We start from the raw sequence: 18,730 nt of genomic DNA, 5'->3' as shown, positions 1-18,730 counted from the left end.
TGTCCGCTTACTGGAACTACAGAACCCAGGGACATCGGACAGGAATAAAATAAAAGTGTCGGTCATCGATGGTATTTGCTAGGCTACGACTTCCTTCTCAATGAAAACAAAGTTTTACATTTTAGAGAAAATAATAGGCAAGGATTTATAATTTATGAGCTATGATTAATCTTTGTCGCCATACGTACTCAGCATGTTCTGAAACTAGTTATCTCCAACAGTTTTAAATTTACTGTTATGTATTTTTATAAAGTATTTTATATGGTTTAAACCACTTCATATGAATAAAAAAGATTAAAGTAGACGCCTCCACAATGAAAAAGATAATAACCAAGCAATCAAACATGACTCCATGTGACCAAGATTAGTAGGTGTCCAATAACTAATCAAAAGAAAAGAAATGGTACACCAAATTCAATGTACTAAAAGACAAGTATTTGTATGTATGTATATATATTAATACCAACATTATTCTAAATCTCCAAACCTAAAATAATTATCACCAAACAACATGCAGTACTCACTAAAGAAAACTAAGAGAACAGCCTTACGTGTTTGATGAAATACATGCAAGACAGCGCGACAAAAAATACAAGTACTCACCACAACCATATGTTATTTCGCAGGTAGGCGGCAAGCATGATTATTTAACAAAATTCGACCACCAAATATAGTTAATCTTAGGTGTCTTTGTGTTTATTGTATTCTATCCAAAGATTGCAGCCCATCAAGGGTTTGTTTCTTGTTTAGGTTCTTTCTTAGGGGAAACAATCAAGGAAGGAGCTTTCGTAGAGATGGTTGGAAAGAACTCGAGGTTCGACCTAAAGATCATTTAACTACCCCCGAAAGCCTGAATTAACTACCTCTTTAACAAACCAAGAATCTGACAAGATCAAATACTTTTTTAGAATTGGAGAAAGATCACTTTTTTTTTACCAAAATGAAGATAAGATAAGATTTAAGCAAAAGTGGTAGCTCTAATAATGGTGATCCCGCAAATGATATCAAAGAATAGAGAATCTGGGGATGCCTTTGTCTGATATTCCTAATTCTCAAATCTAAACTAGATTATAACTACACATTAATGAAGGCGGTAATGGTTGACTGAGGATCCAAAGCAAGATATAGGCATTTCAATGAGGCAGCTTGTAAAGCACCTAGATAAGGAACCACCATGTCCCCACAAGAAATCTTTTCTACTCATAAATGTTGGAACAATAAGGGGGTGTGGTTTATTCTGAGAGTGGTTAAAGGCCAAGGGCACCCCCACCTTGGACAAATTTTCCTGATTCTTTGCTTGCTTTAGCACCACTTCCATATTATCACCTTTCAACAAAAATAAGTACTCTAATTATGCACAAGAAAGTATGCATAATATGCAACATGGTAGAAAAGAAGGAATTAGCATTCAAGCATCATAAACATTATTTGAGAACTTCTGAACAGCGCCCCAGAAATATAAAACGAAATTCCAGTAAGTTGTATTTGCAATTTCAGAAGTGATTGTTGTCAAATATACAACAACTGTCACCACCTTAACCAGGAAATGAATCAGCTTCTCACCAGAAAAACAAACAAACAAAAGAAACCAGAATACCATAGCAGCAACATCAATATGTCCAAAACAAAAGGCACATACTAGAGTTTTGCAGTCAAATGTTTTCTTCTACTGGGAATTGCATCTACATTAGACAAACAAGTAGAGGGGACTCACAAATACGACAATGAATGAGTATTAAGTCATAAAAGCTGAAGAATTTACTGATTATTGGCTTAATTAATTCTTCCAGATAGAGTTTGATAGATTGTGAGATACTAAAATAAACCAACCTCCCCTGCCTGTCTGAGTTTGCTACTCAGCACCTCCAAGCTGAAGCTGAGATAAGATTCCTCTGCTGCCAGCAAAGAACAAGTGAAGCCTGGCGCTTCTCAACATGAAATCCCCTTACTTGAGCTCTCTTCACCACACAATCTGCCTGAGTTTCAGTGAAGTTACTGAATGTTACAGGGGTGAATCCAGCTGAGGAAAAAAGTGTGCTCCAAAGAGGCATCTTCTCAGGTGTTTGCAGATGCCCCAGCACGCTGCTTTCAATTCTTGGTACAAAAAGGAACCTCTCAATCTTGTTCACAGCATCAGATGTCGCATTACCAGCATCAAGTGATTCTAATAGGTTTGTATATGACTGAAAGGCATGGATCACGTGTTGTGGGAATGTCAGATCATTTCTATCACACCCTTGGTCTAAAGACACCACAATTTTTGGTGAAAGCTGCTTCACAAAGCGCATAAGATGGGGCAAAGCAGAGGGCCGATTCGAACAAGACCAAACAGGGAAATTCACAGCAATTGCCTCATTTCCATTTGATTGAAACATTGGCAAAGAATGAGGGTTCTGATCTAAAGAATCGAAATTAACCACCTCAAGCTCAAAACTTAGACCAATTTCATTAGCAAATTGCATAAGAATATCACGCATAAGCCCAAGCTCAATAGAATGGTGCGTTGAAGGGGAGGCAAAGGCAGTAATTCTCAATGAGGGAGCTCCTCTACTCCTCATGGGAAGCTCCTGCATAAAGGAAGCCCATTGAGCACCAAAACCAATATCAAAGTCCACAATGTGAATCCGATCAGTATCATCAAGAGCTTCAAGGATAGCCTGATTGCAAGTAAAATTAACGAATTGGATGAGCGGAGAAACTTCAGAGAAGACCTTGTAAGCCCCCATTTTGAAGATAACATCGAAAGCGGTGGGGCTCCTTGGAGGCGGGGGAGAGACTGGGTTATTCATGAGGAGGAGTACTTGTAAAGCCTCCTTGAAGTAGAAAGCAGCCCTTTGGAGGGGCATACCTACAGGGGAGACCTGGTGATTGAGCCGCGCCAATATCAATTGCGCGTGTGAAAAATTCCCAGTCCCTACCAACTCAGCAGCCTTGTAAAGCTGGTCCAACAATGTGGCTTGTTGTTGCTGGTGTAACTGGTACTGATGCTGTGGCTGAGCCATCTCCTCTCCTGGGACCAACACTCTCTTCTTTTCGACCATCAGCGGCTGCTGCTGAGGAACATACTGGACTCCCTGAGAAAACCCCATATGCTGTTGCTGCTGTTTTCTCGTAAATAACTCATGCCCGGGATCAGCGAAGGGGAGTTTTGGGATCTGAGAAGAAAGTTCTAAGTTACCAGAATTGAGGCGCTGTGGTAAAGGCTGGAAGAGGTGATGTTCTTGAGCCAATGGCAGGAAAAAGTTCGGATATTGGGGATGCTGTTGCGGACCAATGAAAATCCGAGGTTTCTCTTCTTGATGCTGCTGTTGATAAAGGATAGGCAAAGAAACAGGAAAGCCAAAATTGCTAGCCGGAGAGCTAAACAATGGATTTTGAATGTTACAATTGGACCCAACAGTAGCACCGAGAACCTTGCTATTGTTAACAAGCTCAACTGAAGAACAACTTGGTTCATTCTCATTGTTGGCATTCGGCACAAACCCAGAACCAGGTAAACCACCCAAATTAAGAGCAGCATTTGAAATCCCATTACCAGAACTAGAAGAAATTAGGCTACCAATTGGGTCAGAAACTGGACCCTGATCAACAGCCCCCACCCCTGCATTGCCTTCAAAATCAACACCCTGATTAGGACCACTACTCCCACTTTGAAGCAGCTGCTTAAGACCGAAGGAAGGGTCATCCACCTCACCAGCGATCCAACGCAGAAGCGAGTGATCTTGATTCAGAGACACGGCTGACTCAGACAGCATAGTCTCCCAATCTTCCAATCCGCTATTGCATCTCTGAGCGCCTCCAGGCCCTGGAACAAGGTCTAGTTCACTCGGGATAGGTTGAAGCTCCGAGGCCCATTCTTCCTTGCTATTATTGTTTGGAGCTGTAGTCTCAGGTGGTGCTATGGTGGCCGCCGTGGTGTTGGTATTTCCGGTGGAATTGACTCCGCCTCCAGAACCGGTGGCTCCGCCGTTAAAAGAAGAGAGAGTGGATGCTGATGTGGGTGGGCTTTGGCTTCTTCTTAAATGAAGAACAGAAGTTGGTTCTGGTTCGTTGTTGTAGTAAAAGCCGTTTCCAAAGTTAAAGCTATTAGCTTCTCGCTGCTTTATCCACTTGTTTTGTTGACAAATCGAAGCAAAACCCGGGAGTTCCACCGCCCCTTTAGCCTGTAACTCAAAGTGCATTTGTATTGTAATACAAACGAAAAGACAAAGACACGCTAAGTTTTTGGAGAATCAGAGAAAATAGAAAGACAATATTTTTACCAAGAGCAACATAAAAAACCTTTCTTTGCATGCCATAAAATCAATCTCCCCCAACTTCGACCAAAAAAAGAAAAGAAAAAAAGACCCATTTCACCAAACTAGCTCCTTTTGTCATCCGTCACCTTGTCCCTTCTCCCTCTTAACCTCCATCCTTATTTCCCCCTCCCCCCTTAGGCTTGCCAACAATCTATATTTTTCAGTTCCATCAAAGAAATTATTTTTTCCCTCTCTTTTGGGGGAAGTTAATGGGCTGAAGCTGCTGCTTGTTGGTCCTCTTCTACCCTTGTGTCGTAGCAGTACTGTGTACCCTTGGCTGTTCTGCCAAGGATGCGTGTATCATAAAAAAAGGAATAAAGTGCCCTTCCTCTTCCCCGTTTCTCTCTCTGTATTCCTATCTCTCCATCTCTTTCCATATATTTTCCTCTTTTGGCTTGCTTTTTCTTTAATTTTTTTGAATAATTATTTATCTGATAATAGAGTGTTAATTACATGCCCAGATTTAATCAGATTGTGTATGTAGCTTAAGTAATACTTATTAAAAAAATAATAAATACATAATAAAAAATAGGTTAAACTCTTAATTACTTGATTCCATACTTAAAAGCTCAGCACATTTCATAACGTAAGTGGTAATCTGCAAACTCCATATGATCTTGACCTTTTGGACTTTGGGGCACACTCTTCTATTGTAATTTACACAACAGGTCCCTCCTTTTTTTTAGTATTATCAGAATAGAAAATATAGGTAGCTTTTTGCTCTTTGGCAGAAACATTGAGGTAAACTATCCAATCTATATTCACTTTTTTCTTGGGTTTTATAAATTTCGTTTACTTTTTCTTTTTTCTATATATATTTTTTTGTTGGTAGTGGATCAAGAATATTTGATTTGATTAATGACTGATGTAGAGTTGTTAGAATTATTCTTTTTACCAAAAATAAATATAAAGGCCTAATAATTAAATTTACTTACTACTAATCCGTAAAACAGTGAAATGAAAAATGAAAATCTTGTGGCAATGACCGTGGCAGTGGCAGGCACATCTCTGTAATGGACTTTTCAGACTGCTAAGGTGGAGCTAAAGGCAGGGCACCCAAATCAATGAAAGATTTACACTTGTTTTTTCACCTACACTGACAGACTGACCCCTTGTTGTAACATGTAATGAAGGTAAAAAGTAAAAAAAATTAAAAAACCAAAAAGTTAATGTTCTTACTGTCCCTCAATTACCCAATCCTTTCTCTTTATTACTTGTCCAAGTGATTTGGTAATTTTGATTTGCCCCTATGATGTATTTTCTTCTGGGCCTGTCTCCTTCGCTCTTTGCAGTAGCTTTACATCTCTGCAACTACAAGCCCATATCATTGGCTTGTGAACATTGAAGGGCCCTCACCTTATTGAACACTTCAATTTTCGAAGTCAAGCCATTTTGATTATGACCCTTTTTCTTTCAATCTGCTTTGCCAGCTAAAAATGAACAAAATATCTATTGCAAAAGAAACCCTTCATATATTTTCAGCTTAAAAGGTAAGAGCGCAATGACTGGCGGTGTTGGATTTGGGAGTCAAGGCAATTCTCTGAAAAGATAAGCTCCCTTGTCTACACACTTCTTAAACAAAACAAGATTTAGGGTAATTTGTGTAGGGAGGAGGGGACAAAACTTCTTTGAAATTTATAGGAAAAACATGATATGGACATGTTTGTCAGGGTGAAGAAGGGTTTTTATTTTATGTCCAGCTCCATGTGATGCCTAACCAGACCCTCTCTCCGTCCATCTTATGAACTGGAAAGTGACACAGCTCTAGTCCTCTTTGTCCCCACAACAGTATTTTTTTATGGGTTTTTTCCCTATTTTTATTGGTTTCCTTTCCTCTCGTTGTTTTCAGGATTGTTATGAAGACATGACTTCACCAGGTCTCTTCCCTCTCATCAAGGCCAAATATTGAAGGACCCCAGTCCCACACCTTCCCCCCCTTTCTAATTTACATTTTCATAATAATATAAGATCTTTAAAGTTGTCTACCAGTCCCCATTGAAGATCTTAATGATTTTATTTATTTTTCTCTGCTTGCTGGCTTTAGAAAAGCAACTATAAATAACATGAACATACATACATACGCTGTTGTTATTGACTTTCATTCACCTTAATGAATTCATGAATCTACAAAGAACCAAATCTCAAGAGTTTTAACAAATAGATTCAATCATCATATAGGATAGAGGAGTAGGAGTAGGAGAGTAGGACCATAACAAAGCAGATTTTTTTCTTGCTGGAGTTTTCACATCATAGACCAGTAAACTTTCAAGATCTTTTTTTGAATATTATAATGTATGCCTTTAAATTATTTTGGATTTTTCATTGGAATGCTTAAATCTATGTTACCCATCTTTAATGACCTTTCAAACTGTAAAGCTGTAGCCTTTTTGTTTATAGTAATATTTTAATTCATGTAACTTTGGTCAGCTTTTTAACCATTATGATAATGATATATCAGGACTGGCTTTAAGCCTGAATAAGGTAACCAAATAAAGTTGCATTCAACCCTACTGTTTAATTAATTAACCAATTACTATTACCATACATATAAAGTTGAGAATGACCACATTTGGGACCAAAAGAAAAACTAATTAATTAACCAATTATTGCTAATGACTAGAAAGTGATGGATGGCTTTAGTAGATAAAAATAGGGCATGATGAGTTGGGTGCATGTCGGGGAATGGTCACCACTCACCAGCAAATTCATTAGCTTAACAAAACTCTTATAACCAAAGTGGTAACAAAAGGAGGAGACAAAGCTTTGCTTTCGGCTGGGTTTTTGCTTCTTGGTTTGGTCTAAATTTGCCTTTGCCTCCATTGCATGCTTGACCTTTCTTTCTTCCCCTTTGCTAAATTGTTTTGTGGATGTTGCATACTATTTGTTCCCTCTGAAATGAAGAGATTAAGTGCCTTTTTCTCCTTGTTTGTTTCTCTAACAACAAAAAAATGGTCTGAAAATGATTAGATTTGGTCAAGTAGAATAAGTAAGACACTCAAAATGAATCCTCCCAAGTCTTATATATTCGTATCCAGATAACAGGAAGATATAGACATTACTAGAAGGGATATCGGTTCATATATTTTCTTTGGGTGCCATCATTCCCATGTAAAATACGAGGACTGGAGAAGAAGGATAAAGATAGCTTTGGGCTCTCTTTTTTTTTTTTTTGAAATGTGGTTCAGCATCATTTGATCTTTGCTTTTAACATATTTCTAAAGCAGCCCACAAAAAGTTTGCTGCCAGTTTTGCTCTTAACTTGGGCTCCAATATTGGATATTCCTCTTTTTCTCCCTCTACGTTTTGCTTCCGGAGAAGCACGGAAATGACAATCTTCTGCTATTAGTCTCTGTACTCTGCATAAATTGTGAATTTATTCTCTATATTTTAATTTGGTTAAATTTTAGTTTTTATACTTTTTAAAATTTGAAATTTCAATCCAAACCAAATGGTAGTAGTTAAATCCATTTGGTTAAACTTTACTATTAGTCTTGTACTATGCCTAAAGTTGTAGATTTAGTCTATGTTCTTGAATTAAATCATTATTAGTTTTTATATTTTTAAATTTTAAAATTTTAGTTTTAACATAAACGACAATCTTTAAATTCATAGTTGAATTTTTTGTAAGTAATATGTGAAAATAACAAGTTGATATGACATTATATATATGATAATATGTTGCCACATCATATTTTAGAAATAGCATAACTTAATGAATTTAACTGTTTGATGGGGATTACAATTTTAAAATTCATAAAATATATGAACTTAAAATGATCAAATTAAAGTATAGGTATTCGATCCACAACTTACACATAATATAGGGACTAATGACAGTATTTAACCGATGGCAAAATCTTAATTCTATTACACAGTAAATGACAAACATTAATGAACTCAAGGATTTGCATGTAATTAAATCTTTTTCTCTCTGCCTAAATAACTGAGCAAACAGGTGAGTCATTAGTCTATGTTTTACTTTAACAGGGGTTGCCTCAATATTAGGATCAAATCAAACTCTTTATCATATGTAATAATTGATAAGTGTGACCATATGAATCTGAACCACCTAACTCTCGCCCTTGTAGCTACCATCTACCAAGTTGCATAAGAATTTTAGCTTCGGGTCCCAATTGGAGACCCATTATATGCAAAGGTGCACTGGATTCGGATGTGTATACATTAAGTTGGTGAGGCTCATGTTTCTCACCCTGTGTTCCGAGCCAATATGTCTTAATTCAACATGCCATGGACATAGAGAGACAAAAACTGAAACAAGAGGAAAGAGACCATAGAATCGACATGGACACTTGCTGAGGTGGTCCGTGTGAAGGGCCCAGTGACTGACGTGGCAGCATAAGATTTGTAAATAGCATGCGGTGAATGCCATGTGGCATGAGGGCGCTATGGTGGGGGAACTTGACCCTCCTTGTCCCTCCTGTGGAAACGCAAGGGGCGGTTTGGCCATGCAGCTTTGCCTTCAAACCATTGGCCTCTAACCCTTCCTGGCTTCCTCCTCCATTTCATTGTCGGTCCCATGTGTTCCATGGAGTTTGATTCAGACAAAAAAAGACCCCCAAAATTTAGACTTAAAATTATCCCTGACGAATATGGTTTGTTTACGTATGAGTTCCATACATTAATATATACACACACACACTCATAGTCCTAATCATCATCCTGTTCATAAATAAACGTACAAACGGATGTTACTCATGACTGATCTGAAAATCACTTCTTCAATTTCATCAATTCTCAAGGTTCATGTTTCATACATGTCCATGCGTGAGGAGTCTAATAAGTTTGTGATCGTGAATGAAAAGATAAGAACATAGGTACTCCAATCTAACTTTACAAGGTCAACTAAATTTGTGATTATCCTAAATCTAATTCCATCAGTCGATTCAAAAAGTATGTAATTTCATCGTTTAAAAAATATTAAAACATTTCATTGTATGTCTATTTCTTGGTCATAAACGACACTGCTTCCACACCTTCGATAAGAGAAACTATGTATGAAAAATGAAAAACAAATAATCCAAGGCCATGGGGTAATATTTCTGCCATACATTTTAAGGGTGGGGCAAGGAGTGGACTTCCTCATCACAAACACATGGTAGGACCTCTACTTATTTAGAAATCTCACAAATTCGAAGAACTTAATTAGTTCACGTAATTGTTATTAAAGAAAAGTTATTTGACAGTCAAAAAAATTATTTTATGGTGATATTTGAGAGTACATCACTATAATTCTTTCCTTCTTGATTTGGAATACGTCCCCTAAGGTGATTTAAAAAAGGGAAAAGTAAGGGACAAAGGGAGGCCCCCTAATATCTTGAATTTGGTTTTCAAGATTCATCATCCGAACACCTGCATGTTCTCTTAAAAGAACGGATTTCATTTCAGTACAAAACATGCATTTAATGCGCCCTCTTTGATAACTTCTATCAGTACAAATACCTGGAAAACCTAACACTGAACTCACACCCCCAGACCACATACAATCTTTTTCTCTGTTTCTCAAAGTTCTCATCTGAACTAAGCTATCTTTCATCATACAAATGTATTCGCTAGGTTTTATCTTATTTCTCCTTTGTCTTCCTATGCATGCATGCGATGCTCGTTGTCTAGGTTATGCTGCTGAAGGTATTGACAATCATGCCGATTTTCTTGCCAAGGTTAGCGCATAATATATTTATATATAGTGATTACGATAAATATGTATATATGTGTGACTTATAGTTTATATACGTTAAAACCAGGATGTCAATAAGTTGAAGCTCCACGATCAACTACAGATGAGGTCTTCAATCTCAAAGGAAGTACAAACACAAGAATATGGGGTTCACGGAATAAGAAAACAAGAGAATGAGACTGATGCAAATGATATGAAACAAACACTTTGCAACTTACTTCTCAAGGCAAAAGAAGCTGTTGAAAATGCTATTTCATCAGGTTATTTTTCAAACTAAGACGTCCTTTTTGTATTTGGAATAGTTTATCTTCTTATTTAACAGGAAATATGAGAGACATATCCTTTTGACTTACGCTATGAAATAAAATAAAAACTGGAAAAAGACCATCATTATTTCATGCTACAATTGAACTGCTTTAAGCTTTTTGCACCTTTCATTATCCTTTCAAAAGTCGTCCAACTTGGTTTCGCTAAGGAAATTTCAGCAGTGACCTAAGTTCTTAAAATATAACGTGTTGTTGCGTAATCATAGACCTTAGTTTTAGCTTTAGTGTTAAACAATGTTTCATATTATTGATGATGATGATGGCGCAATAGCAATTTTGCTTATATGTTCATGCAGGATATGAAATTATCTTGTCTTCTGGGGTTGATTTCCACGGCATGGCAAAAGTAGAGGTAACTACAACAGTTTTACATTAAGTCATAAATCATGCATTTTTTTAGTATGATTAATATTCCTAAGATTATTTACTGCTTGTGTTGAGTTGGGTAGGGATTGAAGAGAGTAAGAAGGTCAAGGTCCATGTTAGGAAATTCAGGTGGTGACACTGAGGAAGATGTGGGTTCCAAGGAAAAGGATATGGTGGATGGGGACATTGACGACGTTATGGATTATTCACAACCTCATCGGAAACCTCCTATTCATAATGAAAAAAACTAGACAACACTCGTTAATATTACCCAAAATGTTAATGTTTCGTACCAGCTTCTAGTTTCATTTAAAAGAGAACCAAGAAAAGGTTATTATGGTTTCTCCCCTAAAACTACCATCTTTTGGCTACCTGTTCAAGGGCGTTTCGTATGTTATTTTATGGTCAAAATTGAAATATATATGTTAAGTCCAAGCTCCACTGGAACACTATGCAAAAGACACTTGAAATTGCCAAATGTGTTCAAAAACCTCGCTGTGAAGACGGCTTATCAGAACGTGGTGATTTAAAGCTACTGTTGTCTAGACCTTATGGCCTATTCTCCACCCGTCTGATTCGACCTAGTAGATTCAATAATTCAAATTTGAGATAAATTTTAATAACCCAAGCAGATTTGAATAAAATTACCGTTCCAACCAAAAATACCTTTTAATAATCTCTATAAAGATAAATATCCAAATTATATATGAATTTTAGCTAAATATGCAATGTTATATATAAACTAAAGTTTTATTTAATTTTGTATATGAAATTTTAATTTGATTCATTTTTCACAAATTACAAACACAATTATTAATATAAAATCATTTTATGTTTACAAATTGCATACATAAATAGTTTTATTTATTTCTTTAAATATGTATACTTGTATCAAAATTAAATTTTATATATCTATTTGAATCACAATCAAAATTTCGTGTATAATTACACACAGTTAAGGCTCATATGTCACATCAAAATTCATGTGTATTTTTTAGATTTATCTCTTCTATAAATGTTCTTTTTTAACTCACCTGACCTAAATCTAAACGAGGAAAAAGAGTTATTTGGACTCAAGCTCAAACCAGCGTGTGCGCATACATATTATTATATATACTGACGTCTAATACAAAGATTATGCATGTACAGACTGATGAGATAAAGTGTTCTCACCTCCCGAAACTCCTGCATCTGTTTTTCATAAAAATAAAACATAATCCAAACCAACACGAGTTTCCCACATTTACATGGCTGAAACATGTTGAGAGAAGAGGACTAAAAACCGAGGCTTACATGTTTATTTAGGTTACGTTGGAGGAGGATGTTAAACGCAATGAACTGGAGCCCACTCTGAACTGTCCAAACGACAGTCTGCAATGTACTGTCCCCTGTATAGAATTCAATAACCAAGCCCAAAATTGTGCAAAACGTGGCCATCTGTAAATCATGTGCCACCATTGCCAAGTAATTGATCTCGTAAAACAATCTGGAAACGGGTTAAAATGCATCACATTACTATGAAAGAAATGTTCCCGAAATTTCAGGCTCTGATCCCTAAGAAATCAAATTTTCATTCCTATCTAACAATTCCACCTTACTACATAACCAAAGTACATGGCTGTCTCCGGAGGACTTAACATTTCCAATTGCGCAATTGACTTCCAAAATTTGATAACCAAAAGAAACCAATAAAAGATAAAGCATCATTCTCGACCGGATAGGATGCCCATGTGAATGGATTTTCTTGAAGGCTTTAGTAAGTTGTCTTGGGTTTAATTTCTTTTTATTTAGTTTGTGGAATCAATGGTAGATAATTAGGTACCACTGCAGCTGACAATGAAAGGTTTGACAAAGTTTATAAATTCAGAGGTTCTGATTCCCAGCTTCAAATCAACCTCGCCTCCACCCAACCAGAAGAAATCTGGAACAAGCTTTACAATGGCTTCATCTAAAATTACCTGCAATCAGTTTCAATTTTCCCGTTACTAAGAGTATGATGAAAAGCATGAAATCTTTCTTCCTGCCTTTCATGGTGTATGCATGCATGGCCATGTCTGAAGTCATGCATTTTAGCTAATCACACAGATCATACCATCAATATGAAACAATAAACTTGGCTTTTTGCTTCTTTATGAAATTTGTAATATAGTATCTCAATTCTGATTGCTAATCACCCCTTAATGTGGACTGTCACTTTTGTATTATATGAACTTAGTCAGTTTCAGGTAAGTTACATACCCTACAGCCTACATGATAAGAAAAGAAACTTCATTCTAGCACCTAAAATTTCAAAGCATCTTAGGCTTCCATCTCTAACAGTTTATGCAAGCTGTCGTCTTATGCAAAATGAATATGCTGATAAACTCCGCAGTGCATTTTCAATGTGACAGACTGACAGGAAATTATTTGAGCTGACATTAGGAACAGTGGACCAGCCAGAAAGCTGGCAGATAGATTCAAATTCATGGACAAGGAATTCATGTGTTGCTATTCTCAAATGCATGTTACAGACTTAATAAGTACTTGATTTTACTTGTTCGATTTTGTATATAAACAAGCCAAACTGGTCCTAAGCATGATGAGGATGGATATCTACCCAGGCAATTAAATCCTCAGGGCCCCATGTGCTCTTCCTACAGAAGGACAGGGATCGAAGGGGGGTACTGTCTAAAAGACAGGTGCCAAGAACATTTTTACACAACAAAAGCCTCTCAAAACAATGAGATTCCTAAAAGAAAAATGAACCAACATTTTTATTTGAAACTTCTGTTCTTGTTCCCTCTCTATTTTATTGTTCATTATACCATAATACAAATTGAACATAAATACTATATTGAACAATTCCCAATACATTTCATTTATACAGTAACAGCATACCAAGTAGAAAAAACAAACAATACAAAATCAATATACTAACAAAAAACAAATAAAAAAACAAAATTCAATACATTAGATGTTATGTAAAGCTAGCATACAAAGGTTTGCATAAAGAGCACTTACTGGAATGTCAGTTTGCATACCGATGCAAGTAACTGCATTGTGCTCATAGCCAGTCAACTTTATTGATGTTTCCTCAGGAGCAAGTCTCACTGAATTATTCAAAACATGTAATAATTAACTAAATATTTCGGAGATCCCAGCATTAAATAAATCTTCTAACCATAAAGAGAATTATAGGAGCCAATATTGAACCAAAAGTTGATTGGTTTCTTCAGCCCATAAATGAAGGGAAAAAGATGACAGCATTAAGAAAACATTAATCAACAACTTGACCATACAACAGAATAATCAAAAACTTTACAAGCTGGGTTATGAATACATCTTCATAGATGATTTAACAAAATTCAAACAAATAGTTATTGCTGTTGAATCAGAAATAAGGATCACCAGATAGTTATTAACATTAGCAAAGTCATAAGCACCATTGCACCATGTTAGTCAACAGCTTTTGCCTACAACCCAAAAATGTGACGTTGAATTGGTCACAGCTTGCAGTTTATTACTCCTTAGTTCTCTCTCAATTAATCATTCAGATGATGGTGAAACTAGTCCTCGAAAACAACAGTAAGTGAACTAATGTTTAGACCATAAATGTAACAGTAAGTTGGTGATAACTTGCAATTTATTACTCCCTAGCTTTCTCTTAATTAATCATTCAGTTGATGCTGCAACTAGTTAAATGACAATAAATGAACAAATTTCAGCCCCCGTTTAAATAAATTCTTTTTTTCTGCGAGGGATGCAAACAGCTTCAGGTTTCAACTACTTACGTTTGTGTCTACACTGACATAAAGTGCAGGCTACCAAATATAAGCAAACAAAGCTCTTGCAAGTCAGTGGTAGTAAGAATGCATTATTACCAATACAAATTCATTAGCTCTTCAAAACTGAAATAATGAAAAAGAAAAAGAAGGTGACAGCAAAGACATAAAAGGAAGGTCCATGAGACTCTGACAATTGATTTATAATATGATTCATCCTTAGCAAATTATAAGGCAACTGAATGACTAGGTTAACAAGAAAATAAGCGAAATTAGGAATCCATAGCTCTTTCCACACAAAGAGCTTAATCAAGACTTAAAGGCATCATGTATTAATGAATGAATGATGTGTACTGGCACCAACCTGCCAGAATTTAATATTAAAACAAACTATAATCAGATATGCCAGGATCTTTACACCAGACCAAGTTTATCTACTCTCTGCTACATATATGTGCTTTGAATCATCATTACAGAAACAAGTTTGTATTGGGTTTTTAGACATAAATAACTCATTTCAGAATGGCTAGAATAATCTAATAATAATTTCAATGAAATACCCTTGAGTAGGTGTCTTTTTTTTTATCATAAAGAGGATCACAGTTCACAAATAAATAAACTTACAGTTAAATTTCTTCTTTGATATCTTTCCATTGTTGAGTGTGTAGAGAAAATTTTTGACAGTTTCAGCGTTGAATCTAGCAGTATACTGCAAATATTAAAGGGTTCAAACGTAAGATCCTTTCTATATGGGGCATCATGTTGGTACATAGGGAAAAAGGAAGTTACCTGAACTACAACAACATAATACTTTGAATTGTTTCGATCACTACAATCAATTACATTGGACGGGGCTTGAGTATTAACCTGAGCAAGCAAAGCAGCCTTAGTATGGAGCCTGACAGATTAAAATGAGCAAATCAGACTTATGGTCTTTTGCACTAGAAAAAGAAAAGTCGCCACAAAAATGGGAGTGGAAGTAGGTGGGTGTCAAATATTTTGAAGGTATGAGTCGTATGACTGCCTGTATTTATTTTCATCTGTATCTCCACTACCCCTGATTCAAGAGTATGCTCTGGATGCTTTGCAGTTTAGGGTGTATTTTGTTCATGTAATGTAACATTCCATCTCGTAATCTCAAATATCACACTAAGATTACCTTGTTTGGATTCGAAACACCCCCACCACCCCATAATCTCACTTTTCCAAGTAGCATCAAGATGCCAGAATATAGGGTGTAATCTCAATACCCCTCTTCCCCCAAGTTATCTTAGATTCCGAGCATAATCTGAAATTTTGGAAAAATTTACCTTTTTTTATTATTATTTAAATCAGCGTAGTCCTTTTTTTTCCCAAATAAAATTTTAAGTCTAATAAAAACACAAAAACCTCTCTTTTATATGAGAACTATTTGAGAAAATTTTAGTTTCACTTCTCTTTTCATAATAAAAGCAACCACACTCTCGAACACAAACAATTGATAAACCATATAAATAAGTTATCATAATTAGGTTCAATTGTTCAAAACAAAAAAAGGTTCAATGGTTGTTCGATTGAATTCATGTGATAAAATTGAGGTGTAATAAAAGTGAACTTCATAAGTTATTATAATTATATGGAAAAATTGACACTAAAAATGTAAAAGGAAGTGAACTTGCAAAAAACTTTCTTTCAGATAATCTTACATTCCAACAATCAAACACCAAAATCCTACATTCCAGCCAAATGAACCAAGCAGGGTATCTAATATACCTAGTAATCTTACATTCCAATAATCCTATTTACCCAAAGTAATCTTACATTTCTTCAACCAGATGCCCCCTTAGTGTTTTAACACTCCATTAACAACCAACCACTCTTAAAAGCATCTTCAACAATCCACATGAAACCCCTTACTACAGAATCTTTCTCTTCAAACATGAACCAATTAAGCAAAAACCAAGACAGGTACTAATATATTCTTTATACTCCATACGAATATGACTTTGAATGCTAAAATGCATTACTTGAAAAGAAAATAAAAAAGGAACTGAAGCATAAAATGGCAATATTTCACTGTTCATATCAAAACTTCAAGCATTTGATCATCCTAACAACATATTCTCCTCAAGACCATTAAATTTCTACACGTAGAAGGGGCAAGACCATAAATCATATCACCTCAAAAAAGCCCATCTCAAGTTGGTGATGCAAGCTTTTACGGCCGCACAATATCAACCATTTATCCAAGATGACAAATAGGCATTTGCATAGCATTTCTCCTCCTTAACTAAAGCAAACCAACTTGTTCACCTTCTGACACAATCAAAATCACATTCTCCTATCTGCTGCTACGGCACTTCAAATAATCTTTCTTCAATTATTTAAGTTCAATGTAAGCAATATATGCATTATTATTATACATAACTAAGATGGATAGTCTTGAAACTTCATATGAATTAAAAAATTTTGAGTGTAGATTCACTGCTTAATTACTTCCTAATCTCACATTTATCGCTAATTAATTGAATCCAATGACAAAAGTCGAACTAATGACAAGGAAGTACCAGAGCAATTAAAGAAATTCACACAGATTCACTATCTCATACTCGTAGCTAACTAAAAAAAAAGGTACTAAAATGCAACTAATTGATCGATGATTATCAGTTCGAAGTAAAATAGTAGAATGACAAACCAAAACGATGCTTTTGCAAAGATGGTGAATAGAGGCGGCACCGAGAACGTCGCGGCGGGACTCGAGAGGCCAGTCGTAGTAATCGGAGGCGACTCGCTTGAAAATGAAGTCGTTGACGCCATTGGATCGTAGAATATTAGAGAGGCAAGCTTCAACATCGGAGCTAGCATCGCTGTTAGTGAGAGGGGATGAAGAAGGGATAGGTTCAGCATTTTGAGGCAGGTGAGAGAGCTCTAGCTTCGATATTCGTCGAAGGATTTGAAGCTGGACTCTCTCTAGCTCTGCCAACGCAGCCTCCATTTTCACAGGGGAAAGATCAAAGTAAGCAAACAGCTACTATTAGTATTGCCCGCGGTTTAAAGATGCGGGAGAGAGGGACTTGACGATCTCAGGGGACGATTGGTACGATCGATTTGAATTGGTGGTTATGGTTGAAAATTAAAATATGGGCTGGGTCGGATCCGCTTAAAAACGTTTAACTCATATTTTAAAAATTGCTTTTAAAAATAAAATTTGTTCTAAACATGGTATTCTAAAATAATAAATTTATATTTAAATAATATTTAAATTAGTTAATATTATGATATTTTAGTAAGAATATAAAAATAATTTATTATAACTTATTTTTAATATTTTAATATATGAAATATAAATTTGAAATATTTTAAGCAATTAATATTAATTATTTATAAAATTTAATTAGTATATATAAAGTATATTTTAAATATTTAAATATAATCATTAAATATTTGTAATCAGATATTAACAGATTTGTATTATTTTAAAAATATTTTTTATTTTTAATTAGTGATTTAATATATAACCCATATTATATAACATTAGCATTTGTAATTTAAAGTTAATGAAAATTGGGAGAAGAAAAATAGAGGGGTAAAAAAGTAATAATGCTTCCATAAGTGTTTTTGGCTAAAAAAAGTTAAAATTTTCATCTTACGAGTAAAAGTGCTTTTGAAAAGTCACTCATTTCAGCAAAAAATTGTTTATTTAGCACAACTTTTCTTCAAAAAGTATTTTTCAATCCAAAAGTATTTTTTTAAAGTATTTCTAAACGCCACATTACACAAATGATTTCACCTATTAATAGGTCTACTAAATATGTATATATAAAATTAATTCATAAAACTAACTAATTTTTAAAAGATGAAAAAAAAATGGTTGTGCGATAGTTTATTTGTGGCTTGGGATGTGGGTATTTGGTGTTTAGTGGTGAAATCTGATAGCCAGATTGTGGTGGACCTTGTCACGGCTGTTATTGGAGAAGAGATGTTGGAGCTCGTAACAGTTGTTCGTGGCTTTTTGCCTCTGTCATGGCAGGTATTAGCACGTCATGTTCTGCAGGGAGCTAATGTGGCAGTGAATGCTATCACCAAGCTCGTTAAGGATCACCTATTGGCGTTGCAATTGGTTTGGCATCCTCCTTCGTCTATCAAACTCATGGTTGAATGGAAAGAGAGACCATTCTTTGTCAATGACGGTTAATTTTGGCTAGCTTTTAGCTAGACCTAATAATGAGTCGGGTCATCTATCCTCGTAACAAGATCTACTCATTTCTACCCATATTTTGAGCTAGAATTTGTGTTTAAAAATTT

At 35.6% G+C, this 18,730-nt stretch overlaps 3 protein-coding genes across 6 annotated transcripts; 1 reads left to right on the top strand and 2 right to left on the bottom strand.

Annotated features, from left to right (window-relative positions):
• Nucleotides 1-1,177: 1,177 nt before the first annotated feature.
• Nucleotides 1,178-5,068, bottom strand: LOC108480007 (scarecrow-like protein 22). Of its 3 annotated transcripts, XM_053022898.1 has the most exons (3): nt 4,263-5,068; nt 1,831-4,163; nt 1,178-1,326 (listed from the first exon to the last, which is right to left on the bottom strand). In XM_053022898.1, exons 1-2 carry the CDS (start codon nt 4,296-4,298, stop codon nt 1,857-1,859), a joined length of 2,343 nt encoding a protein of 780 aa, XP_052878858.1. In that variant the 5' UTR covers nt 4,299-5,068; the 3' UTR covers nt 1,178-1,326; nt 1,831-1,856. The 3 variants fall into 3 exon arrangements, with proteins under 3 accessions (XP_052878858.1, XP_017638390.1, XP_017638391.1); XM_017782901.2 differs by lacking the exon at nt 1,178-1,326 and having other exon boundaries at nt 1,460-4,163; nt 4,263-5,066; XM_017782902.2 differs by lacking the exon at nt 1,178-1,326 and having other exon boundaries at nt 1,460-4,163; nt 4,282-5,066.
• Nucleotides 5,069-9,722: 4,654 nt separating this feature from the next.
• On the top strand, nt 9,723-11,120 carry LOC108478994 (uncharacterized). The gene is made up of 4 exons (XM_017781440.2): nt 9,723-9,976; nt 10,061-10,253; nt 10,616-10,671; nt 10,769-11,120. Exons 1-4 carry the CDS (start codon nt 9,860-9,862, stop codon nt 10,934-10,936), a joined length of 534 nt encoding a protein of 177 aa, XP_017636929.1. The 5' UTR covers nt 9,723-9,859; the 3' UTR covers nt 10,937-11,120.
• Nucleotides 11,121-11,748: 628 nt separating this feature from the next.
• LOC108477164 (uncharacterized) lies at nt 11,749-17,554 on the bottom strand. 2 transcript variants are annotated; one of them, XR_008275714.1, is made up of 6 exons: nt 17,121-17,554; nt 15,236-15,313; nt 15,071-15,155; nt 13,686-13,774; nt 12,279-12,643; nt 11,749-12,171 (listed from the first exon to the last, which is right to left on the bottom strand). XR_008275714.1 is itself a non-coding variant. In XM_017779630.2 (5 exons), the coding sequence occupies exons 1-5, from the start codon at nt 17,418-17,420 to the stop codon at nt 12,500-12,502; spliced, it is 696 nt and encodes a 231-aa protein (XP_017635119.1). In that variant the 5' UTR covers nt 17,421-17,554; the 3' UTR covers nt 11,749-12,499. The 2 variants fall into 2 exon arrangements, 1 of the variants encoding a protein (XP_017635119.1); XM_017779630.2 differs by having other exon boundaries at nt 11,749-12,643.
• Nucleotides 17,555-18,730: the final 1,176 nt, after the last annotated feature.

This window comes from Gossypium arboreum, chromosome 12 (genome assembly GCF_025698485.1).
Source record: "Gossypium arboreum isolate Shixiya-1 chromosome 12, ASM2569848v2, whole genome shotgun sequence".
Lineage (NCBI taxonomy): Eukaryota > Viridiplantae > Streptophyta > Magnoliopsida > Malvales > Malvaceae > Gossypium > Gossypium arboreum.
This window is presented reverse-complemented; position numbering and strand designations above follow the sequence as displayed.

Excerpts from the sequence above, each read along its gene's own strand:
- LOC108480007 (XM_053022898.1), bottom strand. The coding sequence starts at position 4,298 with ATGGCATGCAAAGAAAGGTTTTTTATGTTGCTCTTG. Across the intron at positions 4,164-4,262 it reads GGTTTTTTATGTTGCTCTTG|GCTAAAGGGGCGGTGGAACT; the intron begins GTAAAAATATTG and ends TTTGAGTTACAG.
- LOC108478994 (XM_017781440.2), top strand. The coding sequence starts at position 9,860 with ATGTATTCGCTAGGTTTTATCTTATTTCTCCTTTGTCTTCCTATGCAT. Across the intron at positions 9,977-10,060 it reads ATGCCGATTTTCTTGCCAAG|GATGTCAATAAGTTGAAGCT; the intron begins GTTAGCGCATAA and ends CGTTAAAACCAG. Across the intron at positions 10,254-10,615 it reads TGAAAATGCTATTTCATCAG|GATATGAAATTATCTTGTCT; the intron begins GTTATTTTTCAA and ends ATGTTCATGCAG.
- LOC108477164 (XM_017779630.2), bottom strand. The coding sequence starts at position 17,420 with ATGGAGGCTGCGTTGGCAGAGCTAGAGAGAGTCCAGCTTCAAATCCTT. Across the intron at positions 15,156-15,235 it reads ATTATGTTGTTGTAGTTCAG|TATACTGCTAGATTCAACGC; the intron begins GTAACTTCCTTT and ends TAATATTTGCAG. Across the intron at positions 13,775-15,070 it reads ATCAAAGAAGAAATTTAACT|TGAGACTTGCTCCTGAGGAA; the intron begins GTAAGTTTATTT and ends TGAATAATTCAG.